At 39.2% G+C, this 20,697-nt stretch overlaps 1 protein-coding gene and 1 pseudogene across 4 annotated transcripts in view; one reads left to right on the top strand and one right to left on the bottom strand.

The window, feature by feature from the left end:
* Nucleotides 1–12,527, bottom strand: part of LOC149794148 (uncharacterized) — a 78,963-nt gene extending 66,436 nt beyond the window's left edge. For all 4 annotated transcript variants that reach the window (XM_089968221.1, XM_089968224.1, XM_089968223.1 and 1 more), the window contains exons 1-3: nt 12,336–12,527; nt 10,374–10,517; nt 9,818–9,988 (exon numbers count right to left, since the gene is read on the bottom strand). In XM_089968221.1, coding sequence (XP_089824347.1) covers nt 9,818–9,988; nt 10,374–10,517; nt 12,336–12,500 — 480 coding nt within the window. In that variant the 5' untranslated portion in view covers nt 12,501–12,527. The remainder of the gene's footprint in view (nt 1–9,817; nt 9,989–10,373; nt 10,518–12,335) is intronic.
* A 3,854-nt stretch (nt 12,528–16,381) lies between these two features.
* On the top strand, nt 16,382–20,390 carry LOC149794147 (uncharacterized; annotated as a pseudogene).
* Nucleotides 20,391–20,697: the final 307 nt, after the last annotated feature.

Genomic DNA, 20,697 nt, shown 5'->3' with positions numbered 1-20,697 from the left:
GTCGTAAATTCTTTGAATTTAAACCACTCCCCGCTATCGCGTTCATGAGCGCGTTGGTTGCCGCATCGGCGGATGGCGAAGTCGCCAACGACTGAGTCGTCGCCAACGACTCTAGTTTTTCTTCCACGGCGTTATTTATTACTTTACTGACATTTGCAGGCATCACTGTCGTTGATGGCATCTGTTTTTTTCTTGAAAATCTCTTGGATTTCACCAACGACATTAGTTTGTCCCGCGCGGCTGAAAGCGCCTTTCCGGCAACATCTCCAATAGCACTAATACCCTTATCACGAATAACATCAATAGCCTTCATTCCTAATTGTTTGGCTAACGGCGCTACTTTTGGAGCCATTCTTGTAAATAACCCCGCAATGGTGCTACCGAGACCATCTCCATAGTACGCGCGGTAAATAGGCAATCGCGAGTTTACCACGTAGACGAGTACTGGTTTATCATGGTTGTAGTGTATGATCATCCTTATTAAAAACACCAGTTTTCCAATTAATCATCCACGAGTTCGTCTATGAGCGTTCGATATGCATTAATGTCCATAATACCGCCTGCAAATAACCGCTTGCAAATATCAGCGGCCTCATTGATTATTTCCGGAGAGTTATTTCCGGCTCGTTTTCCTCCGATTAGTACCTCTAGCCGTGATATATCACTGAGAACACTACCAGGACAGGTAACGCCGTAGGATTCTTTACCAACAGAGTATCCTTTTCCTTTTTTTGGTGTTATACTCTTAACTTCCTTGTGGAATGCGTCGTAATCGGATTTACTACGATGTGGTAATGCATCTTTATGTTTACTCGCTAAATACACTATTCTTGCCCAGTCCTTTAACGACTTTATATTTTTCTCGTAACCGCTATTGATATGCTTCTTATCTCGTATGCTCTTAGCAAAATTGTTGGCAGTAAAATTAATTAATTCTTCCCTGTTGCTGAAGCCTCTAATTTCATCTATTGTGCTCTTCTTGAGTACAATACGGGGTATATTCCCCTCTTTTTCTTCCGGTATTTCTTCTTCTGGTGTTTCTTCGGGTATTTCTTCTTCTGGTTCTTTCGCAGTAGCACCTAATTCTTCCTCGTCGGCCATTGTAACATAAGGTTCTTGTGGTTCGGTTATAGCGAGTGGTGGTGGCCTCCGTGTTGTAGCAGCCGCTATTTTCGCAGGGAGTGTTTCTAAAGACCTTTTTGTTTGTTCGGTCTCTGCCGCTATCTTTTCAAGCGCACCAAGAACGGGTACAGTTGCCGCCGTAACATCTTTGGTCGCTTTAGTTACCGGGGCAAACAGTTGTTCGCTTCCAACAGTAAAATCAGTTTGCATTTGTTGCCGCGTTTGAAGTTGTTCTCGGACCCTGTCTCGTAACGGTATGAACTTTTTAAGCGCTGCTAGTCGCTCTCTGGCTAGCCGAGTAGTAAGTGATTCGCCTACCATTATTGCAATTGCGAAGCAATTTCTAATTTCTCGCCGGAGTTTTCGTCTATAATCCTTCTAATGTTTTTGATTTTACTAGAAATCTCCCGGCGTCGTTCATAAACACGTCCGAGTTTTTTTCGTATTATTTCAACGGCAGTGAATAGTCCAATGAATGCATTTGCGTCATTGTGGTACAGGTTCTCATTAATCGTATGTTGTAATCGTTTTATAAAAAAATACTCGCGGGCCAGGGTAAAACGCCCCCGTTTCGACTGTTCGTTAATAATCTCATAATCGGATAATATTTTTTCACTGTCGAGACCATCAGATAATTCAATTCCTTGATTTTTTAATTTTGAAATCTCGGCTAATATATTATTGATGTCTTCGATATTCATTATTCTTATAAAACATCTTGTTTTTAAATAAAAAGAAAAATGAAACCCCGTGTATCAATTCCGAAGGTGTTTAATAATTCGTTAGACGTGACCTCGTCAGCGCCATAGGCGCCGGTGACTTCATCACTCGCTGATTTCTGTTATATATGAAAATCGAATTCTATGCCCGGTCTTTTTTGAGATCGCTGAATTCTGTATTCCTTCTGCAACAAATCGTATTGAGGCGATATAAATGTCAAAATATTTTCCTGCCTCATTCATCGACTGAAATATTTTTTCCTCGTGAGTTGTTGTATCAAATGACTTTACGGGTTTTGCTTTCTTTGGGTATTTACCGGTTTGGCCTTTTTTGGTATTCTGACTTTGCGAGATAGCTTGCAAGTTTGTAAGAGAATTATCAGTCTTATTATTATTAATATGATCAATCACAAGCCCATTTTCGATTAATCCGTTGAATGCTTCAAATACAATCCTGTGAACATAATACTTCTTTTTTCCGGCACCAAACATCAAATACCCGTGATTATTTACGGTACCAACCGGCTTCTTCAGTTTGCGGTTTCTAACAATGCCGTCGCGAGATGCCTCGTAATTGACGACCAGGGGATGCGGCTGAAATTCTTGGTCCATTTGTATAATAATACTACTTGTCTAATTTATTATTTGGTTTAATTATGAATCTTTCAACGTAGTCTTGGGGGGTTTTAATGACGAAATCGGCGGTGGGGTCAATGACGGCGTTTTTAATTCGCTTGTCATAATAGCGTTTTAGTTCCCTGTATCGCTTTCCGCCACAATTAATACACAACTGCGATTTTCCTCTTACACCGACGTGACAAACCAAGCACGGGAGGGGGCCAAGAGAACCATTACGAACGCTTTGTAAATGATACCCGCAGAATTCACCTCTACATGATTTATTGCACGGGGTTGTCGACCCAATCATCAACCATTTACAGTGATTCATTATACTATATTCTTTCATTTAAATACTTGTTTTAATTATATGGATGAGTTTGAGAGATTAGCAGTAATTAAGCCCTGGAAAAATATTAAGTTCAATCTCGATAGAGTCCTCAAGGACACACCAAAAGCGTTAATAAACGATAAAACCCTGTTGAGTAAAATACGCGATTGTATCAATGAATTCAAACGTGATGGTGCATCTCATAGTTGGTCAACATTTCGAATTGATGGCATTGTTGATGCTACCATGAACGACAACCGCGCAGCAACGATAATATCACAACTTGACGGTAAAAGGTATTTCTTCAGAGTAAAATTCATTGTCCGGGTGGAATCAGGCGATTGGATCATGCGTGATAAATTTGAACCAGTTCTCAGCGACAAGAAAACAGTCACTGTCAGCCGCGACTCCAAGCCGGGGTTGTTAACCGGAATTGACAAACCATACTATGAACGAGCGTATCCTGAAACAGCAGTTGTTTATGGAATATACCCGTTAAATAAGAAACCTGATATCGGAAAACTGAAACCGATGAAACAGTCAACTGGGATAAATTGTGTAGCAGAACGAATAATAGAGCATTTTACAAATGCATGTCGAGGAAACAAATTGACTGATTTACGACGTAGCAAAATCAACCAGTGGGAACTAACCGTAAAAGAGCGTGGAGCAACCATCAGCGACATAGCGAGATTAGAAACGTCGTTGAGATTTCCAATAACCGTTACAACGATAACCGGTGAAGTATTATACGAATCAAAGTACAAATCAAAGGGAGCCCCAATCAAAATTATCGATCATAACGAACACGCATGGACGCCCGTGATCACAATATTTCCACGGAATAGAACAGTAAAGTATATACCCGAAGAATTCCTGGGAGAACAATTCTCCAAGGACGGTTTTCTCGCGGAGAGGAAACTATTTGATGCTATTGCTTGTTTGTGTAAAAACGACCCTGTATCAGTGTGGTTACTTCGCAGCGCTGAAAACGATGCGGATACCTTTGATCAGTTTGTAAGGCCAAACGGTGAATTATATCGCACTGAAGCATTTCACAACAGGATGAAAAAAACCGCCATAGAATTTGAGGAGCATGATGAACAACTGCTAACAAATTGTTTTACGATTCCATCGGTTGCGGCTCATGTTGCAGCAAGGAAAAATGCGTGGAGACCAACGCGCAAGGAATTTCTACCGGATGTACAATCCAGTTGTTTGGAGTATTATCACGGTGGACTATGGAACACTGAATATAGCCGCGACGCTATGATTTCCGTTGATATGGTTGCCTGTTATCCAGCGAGTTTTCTCGGGTATGGATCCGCCGCTGAGTATTTCAAACGATTTGGACACCCCAGACATGAAATGACTCGTGTTGCTATTAATGGACCACTGCCTGATTTTGATTTAACCGGATTCGCTCGCATAGTATCATTTGAATTCGCGGCAGGACTCCATCGCTGTTGCTATATTTGGATCGGTAGACACATGGCTGAAAAGAAGTGGCTGCCAATAGCGCTGCTACGGTATATGATTGATTGTAAAATGCTAGTTTCGTTGATTGTCAGTGACGCGATTATATCATACCGAGCGCAGACTGAAGTCTGGTTACCAGAACCAGAGCGTCTAGATAGCATAATTGATGAATCCAGAAAACACATTGATGCCGACGAGGAATATATCATCGAATGGTCCAGGAGGATATTTAACCAACGAAACCGCGAGGCAAAAGATCTCGGTAGAAGAATAATTGGTAAGTTTACACAAGGTGGAAAAAACTGCGATTACAAACGATATTGCTCACGGCTGATTATAGATGACGCAGAATATGATTTCGTAATCAAGGACGCAGTGGCAAAAAATAGATACGTGAACTGCAAAACAGCTTTCTTGTCCAATGGAACGAGGTTGGGTACAGTTGTTACCTACAGCGATGGAGACAGCCCGGCATACCCGCATTTGAGGGCGTCTATGCTGGGTTATGCCGCTATCAATTTATTCTCGATGATAAATAGATTCCCCGATACCGCGGTTAGAGTAGCCGTTGATTCATTTTATATTGACGTAGCGTATAAGGAAAACGTAGCCGGGTTTACTAGTCCGGACGAGAGTTGGGGTACATGGAGAATTAAAAATGAAATACGACGCGATTATTCCCCGTCAGCAGATGTCACTGTTGAGAACAACTACTTACGCGGTGATAAATTGTCAGAATGGTCTAATGCACCATCGTGTTCTGATCCAATTTGTAGACACAAGACGGTTTATTTAAGCGGCTGTGGCGGGTCAGGAAAGACGACTCGGGCAATTGAATTATTTCGAACGCGGGCAAGTATAATCGTGCTTACACCGACCCATAGACTAGCGCGAGAGATAAAACAACGAAATGTTGACGTCGTTACTTATCACAGCTTTTTTCGATACAGCGGCGGTGAGTGGACTCCTGATCGAATGGGTGAAAAATTTATTCCCGACATTATCATCTGGGATGAGATATGTACTGTTTCGTTAGATACTTTACAAATGTTTCTTGAGTGGTTGCTGCGCGCGAATACAGCGGTGATCATGTGTGGCGACCATGGCCAACCACCACCATTTGTCGGCGAGGGTCCACATGATTGGTTGAGCGGGTTCGTGGACTATTATGAAGAAACCGATACTGATTACCGAGCACTTGATGAACAACTGCGCGAGGTTAAAAAACTAATCAGGTTACAGCCGGATAGAGTTCAGTGTGAAATAATCCGCGAGGTGATTCCGGAAACGCCGCTGAATGAATTCTGGGAAACATGGAGACCAAACGATTTGATTGTAGCGAGTAGAAAGATAGTCAGAGACACACTTCAGCGGAAGTTGTTTACGGTGCATAAGGAAAAGTTTCCAACGCGCCCAGTGCCGTTATGTTATAGACCTGCTGACACACGGCGGCAGAACATTGAAGTTGAAATCCCGGGCCCGACAGCGTCGGGAACAAAAAAACAAATTCTCGTGCTGAATGATATCGTGTTCGTTGATATCAGTGTCGTCGAGGACGCGCTACGTGCTAATAAATCCCCGTGGACGCTAGGATACGCAACAACAATACATTCCTCGCAGGGACTAACCATCACGGACACAATTGTTTGGATAGTTGATAATCGCATCGAATGGTCAAATCTAGTCTATCTTGCAGTGTCCAGAGTACGAAGGATAAATCAGCTTCGAAGAATTGTTATTGACGGAGCCGGTGACGGAGTCACTGACGAAGCCGGCGACAAAGTCACCATCGATGCAAGCGTCATTGATAGAAAACTCTCGGGTTACCGCCAACAGGATAAAAAAAAACAGCGGCGTTTTGATATTGATGCCGAATTAATAATCTCGCTACGACAACAACAGAATAATCACTGCGCGAGTTGCAATTGTATAATGAGTTGGCGTTATTCGGATAAAGACACTCGCCAATTTACCGTGGATAGGATCGATAACAGTCTCGGTCATGTCAAAAACAATGTGAGGTTGACCTGTCTTGAGTGCAATAGACGCAACGGCGCTAGTTAAGACCACGCGGGGGTAATTGAGTATCGTTAGGTATCACTTGTAGTTGCTCGCGTGTAAACCCGCGCTGAGGAGCAGTTGAATCCAGTCTGTAGATCGGTGGTCTACCAGTTGATCGTGTTATCGTTGATATGTTATGTGTGGTAACACTCCAAATAGGATCAGTAGCTCTTTTTTTACCGCCTTCAAGCTCTCCTGGTTCATATAGATATCTAACAGTGACATCGCCAAGAATCGGCTTGGAAACGCTATTTATTTTTGATTTTCCGGGTATATACTCGTATTTAATCGCGTCGCTGGGCTTCATGTTGATTGCTCGGGTAATCTCGTTATTTAACGCTGCAATTACACCTGGCAACCTTTTAACCCATTCACGAGATCGTTTTTCTTGGATGAATTCCTTCGCGTATTGATATCCAAATAACCGTTCAGCGAGAGTCCGATTGAATCGTTCAACAATTCCCTGATCACGATGTAGCGCAGTATGACCTCGTCGTATCGCGACGCTATGATGTTTTAGCGTTGATAAAACAGCGCCGCGAAATTCACTACCAGGATCAACTTGTAATAGATTTGGCCAGCGCAGAGGGCATCTTCGATAAATTCTTTCAAACGCACCGGCTACTTCAGTTGCTGACTTTGTTTTTAACGGCTCCGCTTGTTTGTATCGACTCGCAACATCAACTACGGTTAGCGCGTATTTGTAACCGTTGTCATGCGGCAGAAATAGTATATCAGCCTGATGAACTTCATTAGGTACGCTGACATCAAAGCGCGAGAAGTTGATTTGTTTAGGCGGTGGTAGATAGATTTGCCATATAGCCTGTTTGGATAACCAATTAGCCGCAGTGGCCTTTGTTACCTTTGCAGCGCTTGCAAGCTTACCAATTGCGGCCTTCCCCTTCCAGTATCCTCTCGGAGAATAATAGATGGATTCCATGTTGTTATTATAAACGCTATCGTTTTCAATTACCAGCGCCAGAAGCTCCGCTTCCAATCATTAATTTACCTTTCATAGCCGATTTTACCAACCATGAGGCTAATTTTTCTTTGACGGATTTATCAGGAATAGCATTTAACGCGTGAATTAATTTTACGTCCGCGATATGACGCTGTTGCAGATCGCTACTTTTGTAAGCAACATCATGAGCATGACACGCCTTATCGATAGCGTTTATTGGATACTCACCGGGTTTGGGCTGATTTTGATCATCGAGTCTAATATCTAATCGTGTTCCGGGGCCACAGTAGTTATATCCTGGGAGGTGTTTTTCTCCTGGATACTTTGCCCACGGTGTTCCGGGGAGTTTTGCCAATTTGGCTGCGATGTCACCTCCTCGCTTTTTTTTAAAACATCTCCGGGTCTAATAGAAATAAATCTAAATTTCTTTGTACCGCATCGTACACACTTGCCAGTAAGGGCCGATCTGTTATTTCTTGTTGTAGCGGTTGTCATATCATTTGTGCCAGTACGTACTCTACACTTCACACAATATAGATCCATAATTTATGTATAGAGATATGAATATAATTGATTTTTCGGCGACTAAAACAAGAGAACCAGTTAAGCATGTTGCAGCGTTACCAAACTCGATCCGGATGATTATCATCGGACCATCTGGATCCGGCAAGACGCAATTGTTACTCAATTTAATAATGAGATGGATGAAGTGGGATAAGTTGTATTTGGTTGCTCCTAGCGTAGATGATCAACGATGCTACGAGGTGTTGAAAGATTTCAACGAGAATGCATCAGCGATCGCTGAAAAAAATGTTATTGAGTTTATTACAGATATCAATGATGCACCGGGTATTGATGATATTGATGGCGACGTTAACAATCTAGTCGTGTACGATGATGTTATGTTAGACAATCAAAAAAACCCAGCTAGGATATTTTCCAGAGGCAGGCATAAAAACACCGACGTGATATATGTCACTCAACGATACACTCAGATTCCAAAAGTAATCAGAGACAACTGTAATATTCTTGCTGCATTCAACGGCGTTGATACACACACGCTACGAAATATTTGGCAGACATGGTGCGGCGGTGACATGGACTTTAATGTTTTTCGAAACTTTTTTAGTCATGCTCAGTCGACCCCACATGGATTCGTAACGATAAATTTACATGATCCTCGGACACGATATCGTATCGGACTTGACCAAATATTCGGTTAGTTGTAAATAATTTTCATTGTAAATAACCACTTAGCAGCAGGGGGGGCGATGACATCGACGCGGTCGTCGATGTGCTTACCGGACGCTGACGACGCTGGGGATCGACGCGCAGAAGGTGTTAATTAAACCAAATGACGTTTGGACGATCCCCCAACGACGACGTCGTTTTTTTTTTACCAGGCGCTGACGACACTAGATCGTTGAGTGCAGAAAGTAATAATTAAGCAAAATAACGATTGGACAAAATGTCCGATTCGCCCCCTCTGCTGCTTGTGTGTGTGTGTGTGTGTGTGTGTGTGTGTGTGTGTGTGCAATATACCTTTTATATTAATGGTTTGTGAACACCGTTATATATTCATGAAAATACATCAAAACAAAACTTCTCAGGGTTTTCCTTGATGGAAAATTCTATACAGAGTCTAACGGCATTCAATAAATCATGGCTTCATAATGCTCGTTTGATCACGGGAATGAAAGATCGTTATGACTGCAAACCCCTGTCGACCAAATTTACTAGCATACAAGTCAAAAGTGGAAGATTATGTTTATTCGTGGAATAACTCAAAGAATCTACATTACTGAAGTTGCCACATATGTTAAACAAGTTAATGTTTTACCCATGAACAAAATAAGCGTTATGTGACATTTCCAGCACATGTTAAATGTGTGATGTCAAACAAATATTAAGTATTGCGTATATAAAATATATAGTTTGCTTACACAAGGAAAAATGTAAAATAGACGTTTTGTTCCAGTGATAGCTGGAACAACAAATTATAAGTTTTACCTACTTATATTTTGTTGTGTTGGGTTTAACGCCATTTTTCAGCACACGATAGGCTATGCATGGCGGCCAGTATTAATGGTGGAGGAAGAAACCGGGAAAACCCCGGAAAGAACCACCGACCCACGAGAAGCTACTGGCAAGCTTTCGCACGTACCCGCACTGGCTGAATCAGAGACTCGAACCCACGCAGACAGAGGTGAGATGGAATGATCCGTAACGGAGAGCGCTTTAGACCACTCGGCCACTCGAGGCCCCTCCTACGTATATGTATTAAAGTTGCGAGTTCGAGCCGAATAGGTGTAGATGCGTTTTATTTTTTCTTCCTTTTTCTTGTTTTGTTGTTGTTGTTGTTTGTTTTTAAAGTTACAGTATCCACAAGAAGAAGAAAGAAACCGTGGCTTTCATCCTCTTCACAAGCTATGAGTCGCCAAACAACTTTGTTCCACACCAGCGACTCTTGGCTAGGGAAGAAGGTTTTCCTATTGTCCTTTTCGTTACAGTAAAAGAAACCTTTACCTCGGACTTGGCGATTTGATCGAATATTTCTGCCAACTCATTTCCGCTATTCTGTCTCAGGTTTCTGTTACGTGTCTCGGGTCCCAGTGGCAACATAAATTTCAGCATTTCCTTCAAATCGTTTTCAATATCATTTTTAAACTTTGTCTTCCAGATCTGTAGCAAATCATTCTGTAATATTTATAAAAAAATGATAAATGAAGAAATAAAATCACCATTTCCAAAGATCTTAAGTTTAGTACTGCAAAATTGAATTGCAAATGCAAGAAATAAGGAGGTGGAGGACTTAAAAGATTATGAAGAGGGGAGGTGGACTTAAAAAATGCAAAATTATCAGTCAAGTCATGCAATTAAATTTAAGTCAAGTCCGAAACTAGAAATATATATCTGTTGTTTGTTTCTTCTTTGTTTGTTTGCTAGTTTGAATTATCTTCATTTTATCATCAGTATTCCTTTAACTGCAGTACACGTTCATTTTTATTAACATTGAAACAATAATAAATCAAGTCAGTTATGACTATGTATATGAAAGAGAAAGAATGTTTTTTATTGCCACCTGTGCATTATGAAAGTTCTCGATAACTGGTTGTAGGGCATATGTGTCAAGGGGCTCTCTTGACGCTGATACTCTTTTATGCCTCTCTGGAACGTTGATTAATCTGTTTACGAATTCCTTTACTGTGTTCTGGCTAGTGATTACCTGCAAAGAAATGAACAAGCGAAAAAATTAACAGTCTGGTCCATTAGTTTAAATGTATGCATATATATATCTCTGTGTGTCAGTGTCTGTGTGTGTGTGTGTGTGTGTGTGTGTGTGTGTGTGTGTAATAACAAAGATACGGCTATATATGCACTTTAAGAATAATACAATTATCGTTCTACATTCTCAACTGCATCAGGATTATATTTTAGACGATACGTAATATCTCCCCATTAAAAAGTAATAAAATGTCCAATTCAGAGAGTTATATAAACTAATGGACGAAGGAAGGGATGACTTAAGGAAGTAATAACGAAAGAATGAATAAATAAACTTATGCTGAAGTAACTATTTTTTATTTATAATATTTTACTGACAGACAACTGAATAAATGAATGAAATAACTTGAACAATATGATGACTGGCAACTGAATAAACGAATGAAATAACTTGAACAATATGATGACTGACTACCTAGTCTGGAAGCTTGAATTCCTTATAGTTGATAGGAGTCTGACAATTTATCCATCTAAACAACAACCTAAGGATTTTTTCACTTATGTTGGTGAGAAAGAAGAGGGAAACAGGACCGAACAGTTGATTGCGATATTTATTCTATTCTGGAAAGCTACCTTTTCGGCCATTAGTGGTATTTCAGATTGCTATGATAACTATGAAATGTTAGGAAAGTGTGTGTACAAAGCAGCCTTCGATGCAAATGTGACACCCCCTCCCCACTCTCAGATATATCTTTGAATTAAAACACAATCATTAATTCAAAGTAAGGTATTCTTTCTAGGACCTAATATCTTTCCCCCCCCCCCATTCTCCTCCACCCCGTTCCGTGGTCATCATGATCATTAACATAAGTATTCTTACATATATTAGTATCGATGCATCGTAATTTCATCAACTTTTTAAATTGAAAACATTTGCGACATCAAACCTCTCAATTTGTTACTACCAAACACAACGGAAATAAATTTCGAAGAATAAAACTGTTCCGAGTTGACAGAAAAATTGCATTTCTGCTTAATCTTAGGGCCAAAATATTTGTGAAGATTGGACACAAATATATCAAACAGTGTTTAGATTTGACAAGCTTTCTTTTACAAAATAAAACCGTATCATTTAAGGAACAGAACAAATAACAGACAATAAAGCAAGTAATAGTTTTGCATACAGACACTGTTTGGGTCATTTACTAACAAATATACAATTCCTGATAAATATTACTATGTCATAATCTTACTTATACCCCAAGCACGTACATCTCTGTCTCCCTTTTCACACACACACACACACACACACACACACACACACACACACACACACACATTCGAGTACATACATTCATTCCGTTTTGTTTGTTTTACTTTAGTACAGTTGTTGTGTGTTTACAAACGACTTTTTGGAGGCGTGTGGTATATAATGAATGCACTTAGTAACTGGTTATGTAAAAGCAAGAATAATGCATGTTTTGGTGCAGTCGGAATTACTGAACAGTCGGAATTACTGACCAGTCGGATTGTAACTCTTCCCTCTTGCTTCAGCAAACGATACATACATACATACATACATACATACATACATACATACATACATACATACATGCATGCATACATACAACCATACATACATACATACATACATACATACATACATACATACATACATACATACATACATAAGTACGCACTGGAGGAAATGTCCAGCCAGTTTTATAGATCTGACTATGCACAACGCAATTTCAAATCCCAAGTTTCCTATAAGGAAATGCAATGCAGACATAAGCGTCTGACTATTCCTGTTACGTACCGTCTTTTGTTCAATGTCTTTGGATAACCTCACATATGTGATTGACAGAATGATGACCGCTGCAAGATTGACGAAGGTCACAAACGGAGTCAAGTATAGCCATACTCTTGAAATTTCCGTTTTATGTTTTGCCATGATGTTCCAGGTTTTGTCATACGTGGACATACCTAAACGGTACGCGTGACATTCCAAGATGACCTGACAATGGTTGCAAGTGATAAGATACCGAGATTATATTATCACTATATATATATATATATATATATATATATATATATATATATATATATATATATATATATATATATATATATATATATATATATATATATATATATATATATATATATATATATATATATATATATATATATATATATATATATATATATATATATATATATGTATATATGTATATATATATATATATATATATATATATATATATATATATATATATATATATATATATATATATATATATATATATATATATATATTACATTATCACATTTACATCCTAATGCTTCACGCTTTACAAGACAAACTTGAGCTATATAATAACAAATGATTATTAACAATTTATCATAGTTTAATGTGTCATAATTAACAACAAAGGGTTATTAATAAATATGCATGATGAAAAAAAGTCTTGCTATCTCTACACTTAGGTGTTCGTGATTTTGTGATATCCGCCGTCTATCTGCCCGTGACCACAAATCATCCTAAACCTGAGGTGAAAATTCACAAATGTTTGCTGTTATCTAACCTCGTGCAAAATTGGTATTAATCTTGGGTTCATCCCTTGGAGTCTCCGGAGGAAGATCAAGGTTCACAGGTTAATACATGTCAATAATAGCGACATTTTCAAGTATTACAACGAAACAATGTGTGCATTCGTAGTACGAAATCACATACACATGTGTTCGTTACAGTTTTAGGTCGTAGCAGATTGGTAAACTATAGGATGGGTGCAGTAGAATGTTGGGGCATGGAGGGGTGGGATAAAGAACATTATATTGTTAAGACTGGTCTTAAACTAACTAACAAAATAAAAAGAGCGAAAACCAACAAGTTTTGTAAAATTCAACAGATAATTTTCTTCCTTTGAATACAAAGTGAACATTTACGAAAGAACGTACAGTATTGTGAATTAAATCACTCATAGTCCAAATAGTTCTAACAACAGTCCTGATGAACAATTAAATTCCAGTGGTGTTCCAAAAACGCTTCAATTCTAAATATATTAATGTACCTGCGACGTGATGATGTGCCAGCAGTCTTGTATTGAATCCCAATAATACAATCAAAGATGTTCTTGTATGATATTACTAAAATTCCAAATTATTATTCCAGTCAAAGAATATTATAGATGAGCACTTTGTATTTCTAGTGAAGAATAATTTGAATACAATTTTCCACCAAAACGAAATATTGAATACAACAATAAGAGTGATTCTACCACAGATATTAAATGCTCGAATGAGTAATTTCTCATGTACAAAAATATTACAAAACCCTCTATTTGACCTAGGTCGCAATTACAGTTTTATGCAAATATTCTGTCACCTAGTGAACTTTTAAATTCTGGAATATTCCATGTTGTCAACAAGATAAAATTATTACAGAATTTATAATAAAGAAAATAGAAAACAACAGGTACAAAAGGTTTGTCCATGAGGAATGCTGATGTCCTGGACCCAGACCCAGATAAACATCTTTACAACCCATTGATATCGATCCTAATATTTAACCCACATTCATAGAGAAATGCTAACTTTGTATTATTTATTACAAAATAAGAGTTACTGGTCATGTACACAATTAATGTTTAGTTTGGACAAGGTCAAATCCAAAATACATTAATACATAACATAATATCATGAAGAAAAAAACAACTAATAAATACAAATTAATTTTCATGTTATGTGTCATTTTGATGGTCGGATATTTTAAATATCAAAGTTTCGTTACTTTTGTGCAACTAAAATAATGTTCCTACAGCATCCTTTGTAAAATCTTCCTAATCAATTTTTGATGACCATGGGCAAAGTCTGATTCGAAAATGACATTGGATTGATGTTAGTCTGATCGACAAAGTCTGATTCCAAACTGACATTGGATTGATGTTAGTCTGATCGACAAAGTCTGATTCCAAACTGACATTGGATTGATGTTAGTCTGATCGACAAAGTCTGATTCCAAACTGACATTGGATTGATGTTAATCTGATCGACAAAGTCTGATTCCAAACTGACATTGGATTGATGTTAGTCTGATCGACAAAGTCTGATTCCAAACTGACATTGGATTGATGTTAGTCTGATCGACAAAGTCTGATTCCAAACTGACATTGGATTGATGTTAGTCTGATCGACAAAGTCTGATTCCAAACTGACATTGGATTGATGTTAGTCTGATCGACAAAGTCTGATTCCAAACTGACATTGGATTGATGTTAGTCTGATCGACAAAGTCTGATCCCAAACCGACATTGGGTTAATAATGTTAGTGTGACCGACAAAGGTGAAACAAGATTTCTCTGTGGGCAGGCTTTATGGATAGACAAATTAAGATCTTGATTAGTTTGTTGGGGCACATACCATAAACGCGTTGATAATGGTGGAATTATCTCTCTTTCTCTCATACACATATACACGGATGCACAAATAATATGTGTGATTTGCAAATTTAGCTGTCTTACTTTTTCTATTTCCATCAAATTTTCATTGACAGTTTATTATAAGTATGATTTCACTCGCAGTGCATGTATCTAATTCTAGCTGTTAATAGTGACAGTTGGCCAGATATTAATCCCAGAATTCTGGATATTTGATTCCAGAGACTGTCAACACGTTCCATTTTGTTGTTTATCTTCCCATGATTATCTGAGACTGGACCAGTTCAAGCCCTTGGATAAGGCACAAATGTTAAATTAACTAAGATCCCTTATCTCTTACTAAAGCAGGCGCAGAGTGGTAGAGCAGGCAGTTATGTAGCTGTACTTGGTAGGGTAAGTAATACTGGAGTTTAGTTTTGTGAAGATTTAAGCTTTATTTTACATAAAGTTTTAGGACCCTTACTTGGTGTTTGTGTGCCCTTTGAACCCGAATGCAACACAGTTTTAAACCTCTGAAAATGATTTAAATTGTCAAATCTTTTTTATGATGTAACTGTACACAGCTCACTACATTATTTTGTGCCATTTTTTAAAATGCGGAATGTAGATTTAATCGAGCCTTTGTAAATCGCAATTTCAATCAGATCGACTGTTGCAGAGCAATGCTTACAGTTTGAAAATGTGCCTTTTGTTATGTATTATAATAACATAAGATATATATAACGTTATACCTATCAAAGGGAGAAATTTAGTAGATTGCATCAAAACAGGAAAAGAAAGTCAACTAAGTAAAGATTAAGCAACCAAGTGAAGGCGAATATTGATTTATGTGTATATATATAATTTTAGGGCTTCTTCCTGGAAATAATAAAATATAAGCCAACAGAATATTCAACAGGAAGACTTCAAAAGTCTTTGATTTCAAACTGAATCCATCACTTCAGACTTTTCAAATCACTCTATCATGGCGAATCGCTTTGAAATGCATGTATGTAAAATTGCTGTAAAAATCATTTTTATATTTTCGTTATTTTTGTGGTTTTAAAGAAGAATTTAATAATATTCATTCCAACGTTTAAAGAACTATTGTAAAAGCGAATGTCATTGATTCATTGACAATATATACCTTAATTAGTTTAATCCAAATATTTTCCTTCAAGAAAGTCTCTGAAAAGTAAACATACAAAAGTTATAAATTAGCGCTGAATATGTACTAAATGAAATCATCGTAATTTACTTACTATTCATTTATTATTTCATAGAACTAATCGCGTATATTCAGAACAATCAACTTCCTGACAAGCAAACCCCTCAGACAAAGGTGAAAGATACGATTGGTTGTCAAAACGTTTACAAGGTTAAACTATGTGCGTCAAACCTGTTCGTTACTTGTTGATACAGATTATCAGTGCCATCCACTCTATCAATGCCATCCACGCTATCAGTGCCATCCACGCTATCAGTGCCATCCACGCTATCAGTCTCATCCACGCTATCAGTGCCATCCACGCTGTCAGTGCCATACACACTATCAGTGTCATTCACGCTATCAGTGCCATCCACGCTATTAATGTCATCCACGCTATCAGTGCCATCCACGCTATCAGTGTCATACACGCTGTCAGTGCCATCCACGCTATCAGTGTCATCCACTCTATCAGTGCCATCCATGCTATCAGTGTCATACACGCTATCAGTGTCATCCACGCTATCAGTGTCATACATGCTATCAGTGTCATACACGCTGTCAGTGCCATCCACGCTATCAGTGCCATCAACACTATCAGTGTCATACACGTTATCAGTGCCATCCACGCTATCAGTCTCATCCACTCTATCAGTGCCATCCACGCTATCAGTGTCATACACGCTATCAGTGTCATCCACGCTATCAGTGCCATCCACGCTGTCAGTGTCATACACGCTATCAGTATCATCCATGCTATCAGTGACATCCATGCTATCAGTGTCATACACGCTGTCAGTGCCATCCACGCTATCAGTGTCATACACGCTGTCAGTGTCATACACGCTATCAGTGTCATACACAATATCAGTGTCATACACTCTATCAGTGCCATCCACGCTATCAGTGTCATACACGCTGTCAGTGTCATACACTCTATCAATGCCATCCACGCTATCAGTGCCATCCACGCTATCAGTGTCATCCACGCTATCAGTGCCATCCACGCTATCAGTGTCATACACGCTATCAGTGCCATCCACGCTGTCAGTGACATACACGCTATCAGTGTCATTCACGCTATCAGTGCCATCCACGCTATTAGTGTCATACACGCTATCAGTGCCATCCACGCTATCAGTGTCATACACGCTGTCAATGCCATCCACGCTATCAGTGTCATCCACTCTATCAGTGCCATCCACGCTATCAGTGTCATACACGCTATCAGTGTCATCCACTCTATCAGTGCCATCCACGCTATCAGTGTCATACATGCTATCAGTGTCATACACGCTGTCAGTGCCATCCACGCTATCAGTGCCATCAACGCTATCAGTGTCATACACGTTATCAGTGCAATCCACGCTATCAGTGTCATCCACTCTATCAGTGCCATCCACGCTATCAGTGTCATACACGCTATCAGTGTCATCCACGCTCTCAGTGCCATCCACGCTGTCAGTGTCATACACGCTATCAGTGTCATCCATGCTATCAGTGACATCCATGCTATCAGTGTCATACACGCTGTCAATGCCATCCACGCTATCAGTGTCATACACGCTGTCAGTGTCATACACGCTATCAGTGTCATACACAATATCAGTGTCATACACTCTATCAGTGCCATCCACGCTGTCAGTGTCATACACGCTGTCAGTGCCATCCACGCTATCAGTGTCATCCACTCTATCAGTGCCATCCACGGTATCAGTGTCATACACGCTATCAGTGTCATCCACGCTCTCAGTGCCATCCACGCTGTCAGTGTCATACACGGTGTCAGTGTCATACACGCTATCAGTGTCATACACGATATCAGTGGCATCCATGCTATCAGTGTTATACACGCTGTCAGTGCCATCCACGCTATCAGTGTCATACACGCTGTCAGTGTCATACACGCTATCAGTGTCATACACAATATCAGTGTCATACAGTCTATCAGTGCCATCCACGCTATCAGTGTCATCCACGCTCTCAGTGCCATCCACGCTGTCAGTGTCATACACGGTGTCAGTGTCATACACGCTATCAGTGTCATCCACGCTCTCAGTGCCATCCACGCTGTCAGTGTCATACACGGTGTCAGTGTCATACACGCTATCAGTGCCATACACGATATCAGTGACATCCACGCTATCAGTGTCATACACGCTGTCAGTGTCATACACGCTATCAGTGTCATACACGCTATCAGTGCCATGCACGCTATCAGTGTCATACACGCTATCAGTGCCATCCACGCTATCAGTGTCATACACGCTATCAGTGTCATGCACGCTATCAGTGTCATACACGCTATCAGTGCCATCCACGCTATCAGTGTCATCCACGCTATCAGTGCCATCCACGCTATCAGTGTTATACACGCTATCAGTGCCATACACGCTATCAGTGTCATACACGCTATCAGTGCCATACATGCTATCAGTGTCATACACACTATCAGTGCCATACACGCTATCAGTACCATCCACGCTATCAGTGCCATACACGCTGTCAGTGTCATACACGCTGTCAGTGTCATACACGCTATCAGTGCCATCCACGCTATCAGTGTCATAAACGCTATCAGTGTCATACACGCTATCAGTGCCATACACGCTATCAGTGCCCGCTATCAGTGCCATACACGCAATCAGTGCCATACACGCTATCAATTTCATCCATGATTATGCAGAAAGATGAAGTTCTACATGACATGGCAGTCATTTAACAGTTAGAGATGACATTATAAAAGTCGATTATAAAAGTATTATGTTTCCTACTAATTGCTTCGCGAAACACTATTTAATTTTACAAAGTTCACATGGAGTCGCAAATATTACCTTCCTCTTATTGCTCCGTTTATCATTTGCAGACCATTAAATCTCTTTTCCATGAGGATTTGCCCTGTTCCTAAAAATGAATAGCCAGCATGTATTTTGTTATGCATATTTAATTTGCATTGTTCGTGTGGAGCTTTGTTTTCATTATATGCTATGGATAATTGTCTTCTGGAATTGACCTTGTCCAAAATCACGTTCTTTTTCTGCCTGACCTCAATCATTGATTTTGGTTTTGTAAGCAACATGTTAATCCCAATCTAAGTCCAGAACATTGGAAATTCACAAAGAAAACCGAGTTTCTCTGTTGTTTACCACAATTTATATCATAATTTTAGTAACAGACCTTCTGATTATAATTTAAGGTTTATCTTGTAAACATTTGGAACCTTTCAGAATGAAATTCTCCATTAGGTAATAGTTATTTTTAGAAAATGCTAATTGTGATCTAACGTCAAGTACAGGACTATATAATCTTGAAATTATTTACTCGCGCTGTAAGATCTGATCAGAATCAGATGTATTGTTGTTTCGTCTAGTATTTCATTTGGGTTCGAATTCAGGTATTCAAATTATTTCATGCAAGCAATTCTTCTTTGGAAATACAAAGCGCTCAGCCAAAAAATACTCTTGGAAATAGGGACTTGGAATTATAAAGAACGAGAAAGAAAAAGAAAAACAAGCAGCGGAACGAGAGAAAGAAAGAGAAAGTCAAACAGCGGAGAGAAAAAAGGAGAACGAGCTCGAGCTGGCCAGATTGTAAGCCGAGGAAAGAGCAAGAGAACACGAACATACATTAGTCATGGAGAGGTTAAGGATAGAAGCCGAGTGAAAGAAGGGGTGACGACCCATCCCACAAATATGTAGTCTGAAGATAGAGGACAGATACGGATCACCATGCTCGTGTTCAAAGACAAGGAAGAAATCATTGACTTTTTGACACAATTGGAAAAGTTTGTCCTGGTCATCGGATACCCAAAGTGGGCTATCACCGTCTCAGACCTAAGCAAGCAGAATTTCTAAGGATGACACATGATGGTCTAACTGGAAGCCACATGGGCGTGGTGATGACCAGGGATAGGCTAGTGAGGCAGTTCTATTGCCCTAGTGTGTAACAAGATAACCGGGTGGGATTTCGGATTCAGAACAAAACACTTGATGGTGATACAAATACAATGTTTAATGATGAATGATTTGAAGGTAGAACAAAAACCTTATCTGACTCGTGCGTAAACAGGATCCAAATATTGGACATTTAACATAATGATGCGCACAGAGTTAAATATCCCATATAATTAAAACAGTTCTTAACAGGAACGAATTATGATATAAACGAAAACTGAACTGATATCAAACAAAAAAAAATTAAACGCAAAACAATAAACCAAGATAAATTACGATATGATTCCACTCAATGATAAGATCAGTCATGTAAACAATAAGTTATCATCCAAATAATGATAAATGATTCATGCAGCCAATCACAAGCTTTCACTAAAAAAAAGACAAAATAATTTTGAAACAAAGCCTAATGATTATGATTTACAAATAATTCATAACGATGCTCACACAAATAACACATTTCGCACACAGGTAACAAAGACTTTGACTCAAACATCGATAATGATGTTAACAATAACAAAAAAAGAACGTTCGCTCAAATAGCGATAATGACGTTAGCTCAAATAGCTATAATGATAGAACTTTGTTATTCGGGTTTGAGAT

Source organism: Sinohyriopsis cumingii, chromosome 8 (genome assembly GCF_028554795.1).
Source record: "Sinohyriopsis cumingii isolate HCF-2022 chromosome 8, ASM2855479v2, whole genome shotgun sequence".
Taxonomy (NCBI): Eukaryota; Metazoa; Mollusca; class Bivalvia; order Unionida; family Unionidae; genus Sinohyriopsis; species Sinohyriopsis cumingii.
This window is presented reverse-complemented; position numbering and strand designations above follow the sequence as displayed.